General features: G+C 39.7%; 1 protein-coding gene across 2 annotated transcripts in view; it reads left to right on the top strand.

Annotated features, from left to right (window-relative positions):
- The first annotated feature begins 6,025 nt into the window (after nt 1-6,025).
- CHCHD3 (coiled-coil-helix-coiled-coil-helix domain containing 3) overlaps nt 6,026-17,675 on the top strand; it is a 306,949-nt gene continuing 295,299 nt past the window's right edge. For both annotated transcript variants that reach the window (XM_036246997.1, XM_036246996.1), the window contains exon 1: nt 6,026-6,255. In XM_036246997.1, coding sequence (XP_036102890.1) covers nt 6,175-6,255 — 81 coding nt within the window. In that variant the 5' untranslated portion in view covers nt 6,026-6,174. The remainder of the gene's footprint in view (nt 6,256-17,675) is intronic.

The following is a 17,675-nucleotide window of genomic DNA, read 5'->3' as shown; positions in this document are numbered from 1 at the left end:
CATCTAGGAAACATGGAGCAGCTGCACACCAGGCAGATGAGGTGTCCTGACAGAGCCGGCCGTTACAAAAACTACAACTGGACAGCCTTTCTGAATTGCAGGCAATTTCAGAAGCTTCTGGAATTATAGGTCTTTACTCCAGTGCTCTGTTACTTGTAGGATTATGCTAATTCTTGAAGGTCTGTTTTATTCTAATCCCCTATCCTTTTTTCTAAAATATATTTTTATCGATTTTTTAGAGAAAGAGGAAGGGAGAGCGAGAAACATCAATGTGAGAGAGGTACACGGATCAGCGGCCTCCTGCACGCCCCCTACTGGGGACTGAGCCCACAGCCTGGGCATGTGCCCTGACCGGGAATCCAACCCAGACCTCTCAGTCCCTGGGACAATGCTCAATCCATTGAGGCACACTGGCTGGGCTAGTCTCCTTTTCCATTGGCTTATTTTTCAGCACTTTGAAGTTTCTCACATTTTCTTTTCTGTTCTTTTCTTTTTTCCTCAAAGAAGCACCCTATTTTGGACTTCATTAAATGATAAATTAATTTCTATCGTGTTTGGATAGCTATACATTCCTCAATAGCTTTATTCATATGTAATTTACATGTCATAAAGTTCACTCATTTTAAATGTCCAATTCAATGAGCATTAGTATATTTACAGAGTGATGTAATTATCATCATAATCTAATGTTAGAACATTGTTATCACTCTCCCCCACCAAAGAAACCTTGTACCAACTTGACGTCACACCCCATCTCACACTCTTCCTGTCCTTGGCAAGCCTAACTTCTTTCATTTTCTACAGATCTACCATTCTGAGCATTTCATTTAAATGGAATCATATACCTTGGCTGGTGAGGCTCAAATGGTTGGAGTATCATCTGTGCACCAAAAGGTTGCCAGTTGGCTTCCCAGTCACGGCACAGGTTTCAGGTTCGATTCTCAGTTGGGGCACATTCAGGGGGCAACTGATTTATATTTCTCTCTCACATCAATACTTTTTCCCTTCTCTCTCTCCCTCCCTTCTTCTCTCTAAAACAAATAAAAACAAAAAAATTATTTTAAAAGATGGAATCATACAATATGTAGACTTTGTGTCTGGATTATTTATCATTTATTTTTTGGCATAATGTTCTTGAGATTCATCTAAATTCTAGCATATGTCAGTACTTAATTTTTTTTAATTAATTTATTTTTGTTACAGATATTTCTCCTTCTCCCCCCAGAAACCTTACTCCCTATTCTGCTCACCCCACCGCCAAGCATTGTTGTCTATGTCCATTGGTTATGCATACATGCATATAATTTCGTTGGTTTATCTCATCCCTCCCACCCCTGGCACCCCACTTCTGAAGTTTGTCAGTCTGAACTGCATTCCTTTCTATGTCTCTGGGTCTATTTTGTTCATCAGATTGTTTTGTTCATTATGTTCCACAAATAAGGGAGATCATGTGATATTTGTCTTTCTCTGTTTGGCTTATTTCACTTAGGATAATACTCCCCAGGTCCCTCCATGTCGTCTCAAAGGATAAGGGATTTTTCTTTCTTACAATTGCATAGTACTCCATTGTGTTTATGTACCACAGCTTCTTTTTTTTTTTTTAATCCTCACCCAAGGACATTTTTCCACTTTTTGTTCAGATAGAGTGGGAGGGAGGGGGAGAGAGAGAGAGAGAGAGAGAGAGAGAGAGAGAGAGAGAGAGGAAGAGAGAGAGAGAGAGAGAGAGAGAGAGAGATCGACGTAAAAGGGGCACATCGAGTGGCTGCCTGTACCACAGCTTTTTTATCCAGTCATCCATTGATGGACACTTGGGCTGTTTCCAGATCTTAGCAATGGTTGGTTGGTGTTTCAGGCTTCTTAGGAGATATTCCTAGAAGTGGGATCACTGGGTCAAATGGCAGTTCGATTTTTAATTTTTTGAGGAAACACCATATTGTTTTCCATAGTGGCTGCACCAGTCTGCATTCCCACCAGCAGTGTACTAGAGTCCCCTTTTCTCCACACCCTCGCCAGCACTTGTTGTTTGATGATTTGTTGATGGCGGCCATTCTGACAGGTATGTGGTGAGACCTCATAGTCATTTTAATTTGCATCTCTCTGATGATTAGTGACGTTGAGCATTTTTTCAAGTCTCTTGGCCATTTGTATGTTCTTTATGGAGAGGTGTCTATTTAGTTCCTCTGCCCATTTTTTAATTGGGTTCTTAGTCTTCCTTTTGTTGAGTTGTATGAGTACTCCATATATTTTGGAAATTATTTGAGAATATTGTCTTGGGTCAATTTCTGGGTTCTCTGTTCTGTTCCATTGATCTATATGCCTGTTCTTGTGCCAGTACCAGGCTGTTTTAATTACAATAGCTTTGTAGTATAACCTGATATTTGGTATTGTGATTCCTCCTACTTTGTTTTTCATTTTCAAGATTGCTGTGGCTATTTGAGGTCTTTTTTGTTCCATATGAACTTTTGAAGTGTTTGTTTTAGTTCTGTGAAATATGTCGTTGATATTTTGATGGGGATTGCATTGAATCTATAGGTTGCTTTGGGTAGTATGGACATTTTAATGATGTTAATTCTTCCAATCCATGAACAAGGTATATGCTTCCACTTTTTTATATCTTCTTCTATTTCTTTTTTCAATGTCCTGTAATTTTCTGCAAAGAGGTCCTTTACTTCTTTGGTTAAGTTTATTCCTAGGTATCTTGATTTTTTTGCTGCAATGGTAAATGGGTTATTTTTTTTTTTAGTTTCTCTTTCTGTGAGTTCATTATTGGTGTATAAGAATGCTGTTGATTTCTTGATGTTAATTTTGTATCCTGCTACCTTGCCAAATTCGTTTATTAAATCTAGTGGAGTTTTGATGGAGTCTTTAGAGTTTTCTGTGTACAATATCATGTCATCTGCAAATAATGACAGTTACATTTTTTCCTTTTCAATTTGAATCCCTTTTATATTTTCTTCATGTCTAATTGCTGTGACTAACACTTCCAGTACTATGAGGTACATGCCCTTGACCGGAATTGAACCCATGACTCATTGGTCCGTTGGGTAACGCTCTAACCGCTGAGCCAAACTGGCCAGGGCCAATTTCATTAGTTGTTATTGGTCTGTTCAAGTTTTTTATTTCTTCCTAATTCAGTTTTGGGAGTCTGTATGATTCTACAAATTTGTCCATTTCACCTAGATTGTCCAATTTGTTGGTGTATAATTGCTCATAGTATTTTTTAACAGTCCTTTGTTTTTCTGTGGTGTCAGTTGTTACTTCTCTTTTGTTTCTGATTTTGTTTATTTGGGTCTTCTCTCTTTGTTTCTTGGTGAGTCTGGCTAAGAGTCCATCAATCTTGTTTATCTTTTCAAAGAACCAGTTCTTTGTTTTATTGATCTTTTCAGTTGTTTTTTTTTTGTCTCTATTTTGTTTATTTCTGCTCTGATCTTTAATTCAGAAAGTTTCTTTGTTGGTTTGTAATAGATTATGGATTCTAAAGTATTTTTAGTTATTTGTTTTTTATTGAGGTATAATTGACATATACCATGATATTAGCTTCAGGTGTACATCATGAGTTCATACTCATATATATTGGAAAATGATCACCACAATATATCCAGCTAACATCTGTCCTCATACATAGTTTTAATTTTTTTCTTGTGATGAGGACTTTTAAGATCCACTATAGTTAAAAATACTGAATTGCATATCTAAGGTACTTTTAGATTACTTGATAAACCTATGCATATGTTTCTGTATCATAAAAAGTGAAAGCACCACACTATAATTTATGATTAGCTTTCATCATATATATTTGGTTGAATGAACACATTTAATATTATAAGGAAATAAATATATTTAAAAGAACTTGTGGTTCCTTCATCTCTATAGTCCCCAAGGAACTCTTTTCTTGTAATTAATTATTTTGGTAAGAATTTATTGAGCATCTATTTTATGTAGAACCTCCAATAAGTGTTATAATATTGGGGTAGTAAGTGTGGAGGGTGTTGTTTGTGGATGAGAGGTCCTAAAGAAACAAAAAAAATTTCTGTGACTTTAACTTCCCTGTAGAAGGAAGGTTAAAACATACTGTACAACTTGAGAACCTGTACAAAATAATGTGTAGTCTCAGAACTGCAAAGTAACATAGTACAATTTGCATATATATATGTTGAAAAGAACAAAATGATGACATGCAATAAATTTAATACTCTGCTATTGACTAGGAATACAGTGATGAAAAAGACATAGTCTCTGCCCTAAAGACACCTAGAATAATAAATCAGCACATAATTGGAGCTCAAAAATATTACTGGTTTTTTTTGTGGATAACTTTGGAATAAGAGGATGCCATGCTATGTTGTGCCTGGCTGCTTTTAATGTTGAAAGGTACTGAAGATAGTAGTGTGGACAAAAAGGGAGCTACTTAATAAACCTGGCAAGCTCAATAGAGGTGTGTATGGCAGGCCTTACAAACTCGAGACCTAAAGTAACAATAAAGGATGGTCTGAAATTAAAACTTCCTAACTAAAATCCTCATGGCGAATAGTCATGTCCTAGGCCAGTATCCTCCTTGACAAAGGTCAATTTTTAATTTAACTGAAACTGCCTATTGTCTTTTTACGTCTAGAGTAACATACCTTTGGAATGTCAGAGTAATCCCCTTTTTTCCCAGACCCATCAGGGCACAATCTCCCATCAGAGCAGGAGAACATTGAACCGCTCAGTGTTATCTTGTTCCCCGCATACCAGCTCTGTGTGCTGTAAATGTTAATTGTTGACTCCTATATGTACCAACAAAAAGAGATATTTATTTCTTCATTTTATTCTTTATCCAATCTCAGAGATTTCTCTGCTTTGCTTTCTCCCGCCTCCCTAATCTACCACTAATGAATTTCATATAACCCTCCGTACACTTCCTCCTTTAATTGTAACGTATAAAATAAACTGCAAAGCTGTCATTCTTCAGAGCATTTTCTCAATTTGTTGAGATTATGCTTCCTGAAAATTGTCATCAGCTTGTTTCGAACAAACGCATAAAAATTCTTACAGGTGTGGATATTTCTTACCTTGACAGGAACATCGTTAACCTAATTTCTAAAGAGAATACATATACTTCTGTAAGACTAAGGTCATATAGGTAAACTTACATGTCACAGAAGAGTTAGCAAATATGTTTTTTGAAAAAATGTGCATGTAGATAACTTAAGAATTATTTACTGTTCTTGAAGAAGTGAAACAGAAACTTTCCCAAATGGATCTTCTCAACTTTGTCTGATGTAGTTCTAATTCGTCCTCTAAGTCATGCCCTCTTTGACAATGACTTAATTTTTCTCTGCCTCATCAGTATCATGTTCTAACTAGTTTATGTAACTGAAGTGGAAGGAGACATAAAAGCGTAACCTGCATGCTTGGTGCAAATAATTTATTCACTGTTTTCTTATATGCAGATTTGAAAACCATAATATTTTAGATTTTACTTTACAAAAAGAAATCAAACAGTACATAGTTCATGAGATAAAGTCATTGGCTAAATATACCGTTTTTTTTGGGGGGGGGGAGGTGTTTACGACGAAAATAAATGCTAAATTTTGCCTCAGGTATTTGTTTATGGTAATCTAGAAATGGCTCCAATCGGAGCGTGCGTTTCTTTCGGAAAGAGATTGTGTTTTTCAATTCACTAGACTAAATTTCTAGAATACTCTCTTCAAAGCACGTTTTGTTAGATGAATGAATTTCCTGGGACGTTGCCCCGTTAGAAGCCTTGGGGCAGTGAAGACCACAACTCCCAGAATGCCATGCTGCCCTTGCGCTCTCCTCCTTAAGGCGAGTATGTCCCAGCACCCTTGGCGCCAGGTCGGGACTACAATTCCCACCACACCCAGGGGCTCCGGAAACCGTGTCAAACACCACCTGTTGCCATAGCATCCGGGTCCGGGCCAACCAATTCGCGTGCCCCTGCTGAGTGGAGGCGGGCCGTTCGTATCTCCCACCAACCGGAGGCATTTTGTTGTGGAGCGTGACCGGAGGAGGTGGGAGCTGAGAACCGGCGCCTTCTCCTTGCTTCTTGGGGTCGTGGCCTTGCTCCCGCTGTGCGAGGCAAGCGTTCGGCCTCGTCCACGCGCGTGTGTGCGCGTGGGCCCTGTAGTGCTCGTGGGTCCACGCTAGGACTTTGCGGGGACAGAAGAAGCCATGGGCGGGACCTCCAGCACCCGCCGGGTCACCTTCGAGGCGGACGAGAATGAGAACATTACCGTGGTGAAGGGCATCCGGGTGAGTGACAGTGGGCGGGTGGAGAGTCAGTACTTGGACTTGAACCCCAAACCTCGGACCTTCCCCGGACCCGCTCGCCTGGTTTCCCCGTCCCGGCCCCCAGTGTTGTCCAGACCGAAGCCGAGTTTTCTGCAAAGAAGGTTGAAGTTTCAAGACTTGGGACATTCATTCAGAGCTGTTTCCTGGTTTTGTGCCAAGGCTGAGCACTGCTGGGCGGGTGGGGGATGCCAGGTTGTTTCAGACCCTCCAGGGGCTCACACTGTAGTGTTGACGGCGTTGCTCAGTAGTTGTACAGTACTTTACTTGAAATCCCTGCTTCACTGCACCCATCTGTGAAGTGGGGCTTGTCTTACTCCTTCTGACTTCAGGATCCAAAACCTGCTTTTGCACTGCCCACATCACCCCTTTTGGGGCGAACTGGCGTTTTAAGGAACCCTTTATCTGTTCTCTGTCATTTAGTATTCTTTATCTCATACCACCGCTTCCCCCAACACACACACGCACGCCATAGACTTTTCTGGTCTCAGGTGACTTCTGGCTTCTCTCCCCTCGATTTTACTTGAGATCTGTCCCCCAGCCACCTCCTCTGTGGCCTGTCCGCCTAAGTTCTGGACTAGGCCCAGTTACTTCAGGACTGGTGCCTGCTAGCCTGCTAGGGCTTGAGATAGGATTGCAGTTTTTAAGAGCACTAGAAGTAATGCAGTCAATTCCAACCAAGACATTGCAGAGAATTTTTCAATGCCCCTGCCATGTGCTTGATACATAAACTGAAAACTTGATTTTTCTGTAGGGTGTCGGTATCCCAGCACTGACTTCATTAACACACTCACCACTGCACCTGAATTTGAAGGCTCACTTTTTTTTTGAGAAGTAATGGCCTGAATCTAGTAAATAAAGTACTTTGACTTTAGTTTTTATCTTTCTTTTCTGTTATTACACAACCAGCATAAGTAAACTATATGTGCATATTATTTTTAGCATTTGTTAATAGGAAATAAACCTTCATAAATAATTTAAAGTGTTTAAAAACTTTTTACTCTGAAACTGTTACCTTGAGAAGAATTTATTAAAGTTTTCTTTACAGAAACTCAGACTGTTGAGCTCAATTTTTGGTCCGTGACCAGCATTTCTTTATATTACATCAATTACTGGTATTACCACATTTTAAAATCAGATGTCGGAGGCTGCATTCTTTGTGCCGTTGTGGTTTAGTTGGTACTCTTTGGAGTAAAATAAAAATTACTGCAAACCATGAGTTTTATGGAGAGATAGTTTTGCCTTTAGGCTTTGAGTGTTCCAAACCAGAGGGTTAAAAAGAAATAAAAGCAAGGAAAAACAAAATAGGTTTTGGGTGAGAAGCCATTGGGTAGAAAAGTGTGTAAATCCATGTTCTCATATGACAACAAACAAAAATCAAAAGAGAATTTGGCCACAGCGCAGATTCATATCAAATATTAGATAAAGATAAGTAGGACAAGTGTGAAAGTAGGGATAGATATTAGATTAAAATGGGAAGATTGGATCAAAAAACCTCTTTTATAAAAAAAAATTTTTTTTTTAAACAAAAGAAGCTGTGTCCTTTGGACACTCAACTTAATGGAGGTAGTCTTTATTTTTCTTTCTTTCTTACAGAGTATGTGTTCAAGACACGCCATGCTCATTTTGACCTCTGTGTTTTTCTTTTCTTCAGTATATGCCCTTCACCTGGAATGCCCTTGTAATGTTCTCCCTGTTGCTTCAAATCCTTTTTTTCAAGGGTGATTTTCAGTCTCTCTGAGCTTCAGTTTTCTCATCTGCAAAATGATCACTAAGATCTCTTATCTTTTCAAGTTCTGAAGTTCTGTGAGCCCTGTGGCACCATAAGTTTCTTGTAGCCCTAATCAGCTCATTTCAGTTTCCTCTAGAATTGGCAGGCTATTGAATTGTTGAGTACCCAGGGATCATTGTGGTTTTTTTGAGGTCTTGGTCAAGAGAGCACCAACTTGGAGTTAAATATACCTCAGTTTAAGTCTCAAATTAGGTGTTTACCAGCCTGCGACCTTGGACAAGTCACTTGTCTGATCATATTTCCTTATCCTGAACCAGCACTTCTCAATTGTGGTAAGAAGAAGAGGTAACGACGTATTTCAGACACATGGCACATTGTAGATTTTTAATAAAAGGCAGCTGTTCTGTAGGGTTCCTTCTGCATCGAATATTCTGAGATTCTTTGGCAATGCTGTGTGGTCTAGTGGGAAGAGCATGTGCTTCAGAACCAGGCCGGCCTGGGTTTGGTCCTGGCTCTGCCTTTCACTTCGCTGTGTGGCCCTGGACAAGCCACTTTTGATGTGTTTCCCTGTTCAGTATATCTGGATAATGCAGCCTAATTGTGGTACTTAGGTCTCTATCCCTGCTTGGGAGAATTTGACATAATGTATGTAAGCATCTAGCACAGTGCCTAGTACTTTGAGAGTGTTTAGTACTTATATGAGTAGAGCTGTTATGAGGGCTGTTCAAGGGAATGGATAAGTAAACTTATATGAACTTAATAGATAAAAATAAGAATACATTGTGTTCCCATAGGCATACCTGAAGAGGTGTAGACTGGGAAATGGGAGCCCCGAGCTCTGCAACTGATTGCCTGTGAGATTTTTGGCCAGGCGTTTCTAGATGTTTTCAGCTAATCTTCGTGTTTTACTTAGCTTGAGACAGTCACCTCCTTTCCCTCGGAGATGTGTCAGTACCATTTGTGTGCCCCCGTTTTTAGCTCAGGTGATTGAAACACGGTGCTGATGAGGCCCAAGCTTCAGTGTTGAATTGCAGATAGGTTAATTCAACTTAACTGAAGAAGACTTTCCAAATTTGCCCAATTCTCTAACATTTATGTCATCACTTACAAGAAATGAGAGTGTACCCAACAATTCCACAGACTCAGTCACTGCTGGAAAAGTCAATTCTGTGTTCCAATGATAAGGATAGTAATTTCATCTTCATTTATCTTAATATACAAAGACTAACATTTAGTATGCAACATGATCCTTTAGGTAACTAGGCTGCTTGTATTTATTTTTGAAATGTTATTGTTTTTTTCTTTTAGAGGGGGGGAGAGAAAGAGAAACATGGATGTGAGAGAGAGACATCAGTCAGTTGCCTCCCATATGCAGCCTGGCCGGGGACCAACCCCACAAATTGGGCATGTGCCCTGAGTGGGAATTTAACCAGTGACCTTTCGTTGCATATGACAGTGCTCAACCAACTGAGACACACTGGCCAGGGCTAGGCTGCATTTTGCATTTATTAATAGATCATGTTTTCCAGATTTTTCTGCCCTTCTTAAAATTTTAAGCTTAAAGTTTCTTCTCACCTCCCAGGTGTTATTCTCATGGTATTTGTAGGGTCTTGTTTTTTTTCCCCTTCATGCTTAGCAATTAGTAACTTTCCCCCTACTTCCATAAATAACCCGTATCCCTACACCTGATTCCAACTTTGAATCTGAAATAACTTATGGGTTGAATGAAAGGCCACCCCCTTGCCTTGCCCTCCTCTCCAAGTCTAAAATAAACTGCTTGTGGTAGGAAGACCAAGTATTTTTATTATTCACATTGCATGTGCTTAATAGGATTTCTGCGAGCACCTGCTGGGCCTGCTTGGCAAGTATGCCTTCCACTCAGTCTTTCACACGTTTATCTGAAACATCAAAGCTGTGGGTGAACTCTTCCAGAGCAAATGTCAACTTCAATGAGTATCATTTTCAAACTAATATTTATCATGCTTTCCAGGCATAAGCTAATCTGTGCCGCGGCCTGGAAGCTGCAAGCTGACTTTCACAGGCGCCAGTTGTGGTGCGCGGTTACATGGAACACAGCTAGTGCTTTGGGAAGCACTGGCAGTCGAGAGCCTCTGAATGGAGCTTATTTAATGTGGGCTGTTGTTGAGGCTCCTGGAGAGAGTGCATTAATGGAGGCACAACTGCAGTCAGTCATTGGGAGTATTAAGGAATGTTGTCCTGGTAATCAGCTAACCGGTGGGTGGTTGGTGCCTTTCCAGGAATCTCTTGGGCATAGTACCATGTTAAGCTTTCTGGATTTTCTATAGGCAGTAGAAGTTCACGTTTTCCACTAATACCAAATACAAAGAAATACAACTTACAAACTAAGAACATAAGCTAAAAATTACATGGGTATACATACCCCCCTCCTCCCATGCCCGTAAGTATTTGGGAGTAATTTTTTTTCAAATAATAATGTCAATTTTTGGAGCCAATGTCTTAAAATGGTAGTTGTAAAGAAGACCAGTACTCTTACAGAAAATGACCTATGTTACATGCAAGGAAGACCCAGAGAGAATAATGGGTCTGAGTCTCTTTTATTTATTTATCTAATCCTCAGCCTAGGATATTTTTCCATTTATCTTCAGACAGAGTGGGAGGGAGGGAGGATGCTGGGGGGGGGGGGGTAGAGAGAAACATTTTTTCTTTATTGATTTTTAGAGAGAAAGGAAGGGAGAGGGAGAGACAGATAGAAACATTGATGAGAGAACATTGATTGGCCGTCCCCTGCATGCCCCTCACTGGGGATTTGGCCCACAACCTGGGCATGTGCCCTGACCGGGAATCGAACCAGTGACCTTTTGGTGCATGGGTCTACTCTCAACCACTGAGCCACACCAGCTGGGTGAGTCTGAGTCTTTTAGTCAGTTCGATCAGACACATCTGGAAGAAGATGAGAGAAACTCTTGAGGTGAGGGTCTGAACTGTTTCTGTCTCCTGTGGTTCTACCTACCTCTTAGAGAATGACAACTTAATGGGGGTTCTCGTTCTCCTTTTACTCTGTTCCTTGGAAGTGGAAATACTTTACTTTTGTCCATCTCACCCAGTCTCCTGTTTTGGAGAAAATACTGGATTCTGGGTTGGTGCGTGGTGTATTTGTGCCAGTTTTAGAAAAGACTGCTGTGGTGGGCGGGCAGAGACGAGTGGGGAGACGACAGAAGATGACACACATCTTTCCCTCTTCTCTGGAGCACATGGTGTGGTGAGTAGTACAACTCCCAAACTGTCTGGCCCCATTTACTTAAATTTCTTTTTAAGAGCAGCAGAGAACAGGGTGGATAATCAAAGCAGTGGACTGAATTCTGTCTGGCACGCCCGCTTCTCTTGGTTCTCCCTCATGTTAGAACGGTGGTTCTTAACTTCTGTTAGTTCATAGACTGCTGTAAATCTGCAAGCTGTGGACTCGGCCCAGAACAATGCGATGAGCAGACAGTCTTGCATACAATTGAGGAATTAATTCATAGACTCTGGAATCTCTGAACCTCAGGGTATAATTCTAGCATTAATGTGTGTGGGTGTATGTGGATTATTTTATTATTCTTTGCTACAAATAGTTTCTGTAATTGCACTTGGTATTTGCCTTTATGGAGATTCCAGGGATGTCTGGTTACCAGGTACAGTATCTGTAGACCTTTAACTAGGAAAAAAAACCTTGTTATGAGGAGGACCCTGTGTAAGGAAAGGTGTTTCCTAAAGAAGTTGCTTCTTAACACAGGAGCTGCTGATCTGACTCTTGCAGAAGCTTATGTTGTACTTTAGACTCTCTTTTTGGGTCAGTTTGCATCATGTCACAAAAAAGAGTTGTTCCATAGCTACATGTTGTGTGTATAACCCTGGCCAGCATCTCTAAATCTTGTCACTGCTTCACAAGTGAGTGTCACAGTTCACAGAGAGCAGGTGAGTGTGCAGGTCTGGAAGGTCAGCTCAGCGGGTATTAACCTGAGATACAAGGATAACATGGCTCTTGCCTTGTATCACTGTGGCTGCAAGTGGACTGGGGAGCGAGTAAATCATTGGTAGGCTGCCATTGGTGACCCGTGGAAGGGCCTGAGAATGCACTTAGGAATGATGTTCAGAACAAAAGAGGAGGTTGACTCTCAATAAGGCAACTCTGCAGTATGTTTATCAACTCAAAAAATGAAATGTACTCCTTTGGAATACATGCTTATAAACTTACTTATAAAAATATAACCAAAGATCATATTGGGAAATGTGAATTTGACTTTTTTAAAAAATTATTTTTGTTAAAGATGTTTCTCCTTTTTTTCCCCATTGACACCCTCCTCCCAATCCCCCCACCCCTTCCCCAGCTTTGTTGTCCATGTCCATCGGTTATGCATATAAGTTCTGTGGTTTATCTCCCCTTTTCCCCCCCTTCTGAGGGTTGTCAGTCTGTACCCTACTTCCACGTCTCTGGGTCTGCCCTGTTCCTCAGACTGTTGTGTTCATTATATTTCACAAATAAGTGAGATCATGTGATATTTGTCTTTCTCTGCTTGGCTTGTTTCACTTAGGATAATACTCTCCAGTTCCCTACATGTTGTCTCAAAGGATAAGAGATCTTTCTTTCTTACAGCTACGTAGTATTCCATTGTGTACAAGTACCACAACTTAAAAAAAATTTTTTTTTTCCTTTATTGATTTTAGAGAGAGAGAGGAAGTGAAAGGGAGAAAGAAAAACATCAATGAGAGAGAACATCGGTTGGCTGCCTCCTGCATGCCCCCCACTGGCGGTTGGGCCCACAATCTGGGCATGTGTCCTGGCCGGGAATTGAACTGGCAACCTCTTGATGCATGGGTCGATGCTCAACCACCGAGCCACACTGGCTGAATGTACCACAACTTTTTATCCGTTTGTCTACTGATGGACACTTGGGCTGTTTCCAGATCTTAGCTATTATAAATAGTGCTGCTATGAACATGGGGGTACATATATTCTTTCTGATTGGTGTTTCATGCTTCTTAGGATATATCCCTAGAAGTGGGATCACTGGGTCAAATGGCAGTTCCATTTTTAACTTTTTGAGGTAACACCATAGTGTTTTTCCACAGTGGCTGCACCAGTCTGCATTACCACCAGCAGTGTACTAGAGTCCCCTTTTCTCCACACCCTCGCCAACACTTGTTGTTTGATGATTTGTTGATGGCGGCCATTCTGACAGGTGTGAGGTGATACCTCATAGTTGTTTTAATTTGCATCTCTCTGATGATTAGTGATGTTGAACATTTCTCTATATGTCTCTTTGTATGTCCTGTTTGGAGAGGTGTCTATTTAGGTCCTCTACCCATTTTTAATTGGGTTCTTTGTCTTCCTTTTGTTGAGTTGTATGAGCACTTCATATATTTTGGAAATTAACCCCTTATCTGATGTATCATTGGCAATTATGTGCTCCCATACAGTGGGTTCTCTTTCCATTTTGATGGTTGTTTTTTTTTTTTTTTGCTGTGCAGAAGCTTTTTAGTTTGATGTAGTCCCATGTGTTCATTTTTTCCATTGTTTCTGTTGCCTTAGGTGATGCATCAGTGAAAATTCTGCTGCGTATGATGTCTGAAATGTTGTTGCCTACATTTTCTTCCAGGATTTTTATGGATTCACGGGTCACATTTAAGTCTTTTATCCATTTTGAGTTTATACTTGTGTATGGTGTAAGTTGATGGTCTAATTTCATTTTTTTGCATGTAGCTGTCCAGTTTTCCCAACACCATTTATTAAAGAGGCTGTCTTTACTCCATTGTATACTCTTGCCATGTTTGTTAAATATTAATTTAGCATAATGTCTTGGGTCCATTTCTGGGTTCTCTGTTCTGTTCCACTGGTCTATATGCCTGTTCTTGTGCCAGTACCAGGCTGCTTTGATTACAGTAGCTTTGTAGTATAACTTAATATACGGTATTGTGATCCCACCACTTTGTCCTTCTTTTTCAAGATTGCTGTGGCTATTTGGGGTCTTTTTTGGTTCCATAGGAACTTTTGAAGTATTTGTTCTAGTTCTGTGAAATATGTCGTTGGTATTTTGATGGGAATTGCATTGAATCTATAGATTACTTTGGGTAGTATGGACATTTTAATGATGTTAATTCTTCCAATTCATGAACAAGGTATGTGCTTCCACTTTTTTATATCTTCCTCTATTTCTTTTTCAATGTCCTGCAGTTTTCTGCAATGAGGTCCTTTACTTCTTTGGTTAAGTTTATTCCTAGATATCTTAATGTTTTTGCCGCGATGGTAAATGGAATTGTTTTTTCATTTTCTCTTTCTGTGACTTCATCATTGGAGTGTAAGAATGCCATCAATTTCTTTTTTTTTTTTTAATCCTTACCTGAGGACATTTTTCCATTTTTTGTTCAGACAGAGTGTGGGGGGGAGAGAGAGAGAGAAACATTGACATGAAAGGGACACATTGATTGGCTGCCACCCGCACGACCAACCAGGGCTGGGGACAAACTGCAATTGAGGCATGTGCCTTTAGCGGGAACTGAACCCGGGTCTCTCTGGACCGCAGGCCGACACTCTAACTGCTGAGCCAAACTGGCCAGGGTGCCATCGATTTCTTGACATTAATTTTGTATCCTGCTACTTTGCCAAATTCATTTATTAAGTTTAGTAGATTTTTGATGGAGTCTTTAGGGTTTTCTATGTATAATATCATGTCATCTGTGAATAATGACAGTTTCACTTCCTCCTTTCCAGTTTGGGTTCCTTTTATTTTTTCTTCATGTCTGATTGCCGTGGCTAAGACTTCCAGTACTATGTTAAATAAGAGTGACAAAAGTGAGCATCCCTGTCTTATTCTTGTTCTTAAGGGAAATGCTTTTAGTTTTTGCCCATTGAGTATGATGTTGGCTGTAGGTCTTTCATATATGGCCTTTATTATGTCAAGGTACGATCCCTCTATTCCCACATTGCTGAGTGTTTTTATCAGAAATGGGTGCTGGATTTTCTCGAATGCTTTTTTCGCATCTATTGATATAATCATGTGGTTTTTATCCTTCATTTTGTTTATGTGGTGTGTCACATTTATTGATTTGTGAATATTGTACCAGCCTTGCATCCCTGGGATGAATCCCACTTGGTCATGATGAATAATTTTTTTGATGTATTGCTGGATCTGATTTGCTAGTATTTTGTTAAGGATTTTGGCATGCGTGTTCATCAGGGATATTGGTCTGTAGTTTTCGTTCTGTGTAGTGTCTTTTTCTGGTTTTGGAAATAGAATTATGCTGGCTTCATAAAACGAGTTTGGAAGTCCTCCTTCTTGAATTTTTGGAAATAGTTTGAGGAGAATGGGTATTAGTTTTTCTTTGAATGTTCGGCAAAACCCCCCTGGGAAGCCATCGGGTCTGGGCTTTTGTTTGCTGAAGAGGTAATCAAGACCTCTTCAATTTCCTTAGTTGTTATTGGTCTATTCAAGTTATCTATCTCTTCCTGGTCCAGTTTTGGAAGACTATATGTTTCTAGAAATTGGTTCATTTCGCTTAGATTGTCGAATTTGTTGCCATATAATTGTTCATAGTAGTTGTTAACGATCTTTTGTATTTCTGTGGTGTCAGTTGTTACTTCTCCTCTTTCATTAGGGATTTTGTATATTTGGGTTCTCTCTCTTTGTTTCTTGGTGAGCTAAGGGTCCATCCATCAATCTTGTTTATCTTTTTGAAAAGCCAACTCTTTGTTTCATTGATCCTTTGAATTGTTTTTTTTTTTTTTGGTCTCCATGTCATTTATTTCTGTTCTGATCCTTACTATTTCCTTCCTTCTACTTGTTCTGGGGTTTTCTTTCTGTTTGCTTTCTAGTTCTTTAAGTTGTGAGGGTAGGTAGTCAATTAGAAATTTTTCTTGTTTCTTGAGGTGGGCTTTTAGTATATGAACTTCCCTCTCAGAACTGCTTTCGCTGCCATAGATTTTGTGACATGTGTTCATTTTCATTGGTTTCCAAGAAGTTTTTAATTTCTTCCTTGATCTCCTCAGTAACCCATTCATTGTTTTTTGTTTTTTTTTAAATCCTCACCCGAGGATATTTTTCCATTTTTTGTACAGATAGAGTGGGAGGGAGAGAGAGGAAGGGAGAGAGAGAGAAACATCGACGTGAAGGGACACATCGAGTGGCTGCCACCCGCACGACCAACCAGGGCCGGGGACAAACTGCAACCGAAGTACGTGCCCTTAGCGGAAACCGAACCCGGGTCTCTCCGGACTGCAGGCCGACGCTCTAACTGCTGAGCCAAACTGGCCAGGGCCCATTCATTGTTTAATAACATGTTATTTAGCCTCCATGTGTCAAATGTCTTTGCATGTTCTTGTTGCAATTGATTTCTAGTTTCATGCCATTGTTATCTGAGAAGATGCTTGATATGATTTCAGTTTTTTTAAACTTGTAGAGACTTAGTTTGTGTCCTAACATGTGGCGTATCTTTGAGAATGTCCCGTGTGCACTTGAGAAGAATGTGAATTCTGTAGTTTTGGGGTGTAATTCTCTGTAGTTATCTATTAAATTCATTTGATCTAGTGCTTCATTTCGAGTCTCTAGTTCCTTGCTAATTTTTTATGTAAAGGAACTATCCAGTGATGTCAGTGGGGTGTTGAAGTCCCTTGCTATGATTGTATTGTTGTCGATTTCTCCTTTGAAGTCCTCCAGAAGATTTTTAATATGTTTTGGTGCTCCTCTATTGGGTGCATATATGTTTACCAAGGTTATATCTTCCTGTTGGGTAGATCCTTTCAATATTATGTAGTGACCTTCTTTGTCTCTAGTTATGGCCTTTATTTTGAAATTTATGTTATCAGATATGAGTATTGCTACCCCAGCTTTTTTTTCCTTTTCATTTGCTTGGAAGATTTTTTTCCATCCCTTCACTTTCAACCTATGTAAGTCTTTTGTTGTGAGGTGGGTCTCTTGTAAAGAACATATATATGAATCATGCTTTCTTATGCAATCAGCTACTCTGTGTCTTTTTATCGGAGCATTCAATCCATTTACATTTACGGTGATTATTGATATGTACTTATTTATTGCCATTTTTGTTTAGTATGGTTATATTATTCTTTCTATTTCTTTTACTAATTACAGCAGTCCTTTTAACATTTCTTGCAGTGCTGATTTGGTGCGTTTTTTGTCTGGGAAGCTCTTTATTTGACGTTCTATTTTGAATGATAGCCTTGCTGAATAGAGTAGTTTTGGATTCAGATCCTTGATTTTCATGCCATTCCCTTCTGGCCTATAGTGTTTCTGTTGAGAAGTCAGCTGATAGCCTTATGGGGGTTTCTCTGTAAGTAACCTGTTTCTTATCTCTTGCTGCCTTTAGGATTCTCTCTTTGTTTTTAATTTTTGGCTTTTTAATAACTATGTGTTTTGGTGTCTGTTTTGGGTTCCTCTTACTTGGGGCTCTCTGTGCTTCTTGAACTTGAATGCTTTCTTCCTTCACCAAATTAGGGAAGTTTTCTGTCACTATTTCTTCAAATATATTCTCTAACCCTTGTCCATTTTCTTCTTCTTTGGGGACTCCTATGATGCGAATATTACTACGTTTTCAGTTGTCCCACAGTTCTCTTAAGCTGTCTTCCTGTTTTTTAATTGTTTTTTTTTCCTTTTGGTTTTCTGATTGGTTGATTTTTTTC

This window comes from Molossus molossus, unplaced genomic scaffold (assembly GCF_014108415.1).
Source record: "Molossus molossus isolate mMolMol1 unplaced genomic scaffold, mMolMol1.p scaffold_m16_p_7, whole genome shotgun sequence".
In the NCBI taxonomy this organism is placed as follows: Eukaryota; Metazoa; Chordata; class Mammalia; order Chiroptera; family Molossidae; genus Molossus; species Molossus molossus.
Note: the sequence above shows the minus strand (reverse complement) of the source record. Positions and strands in the feature narration are given on the sequence as shown.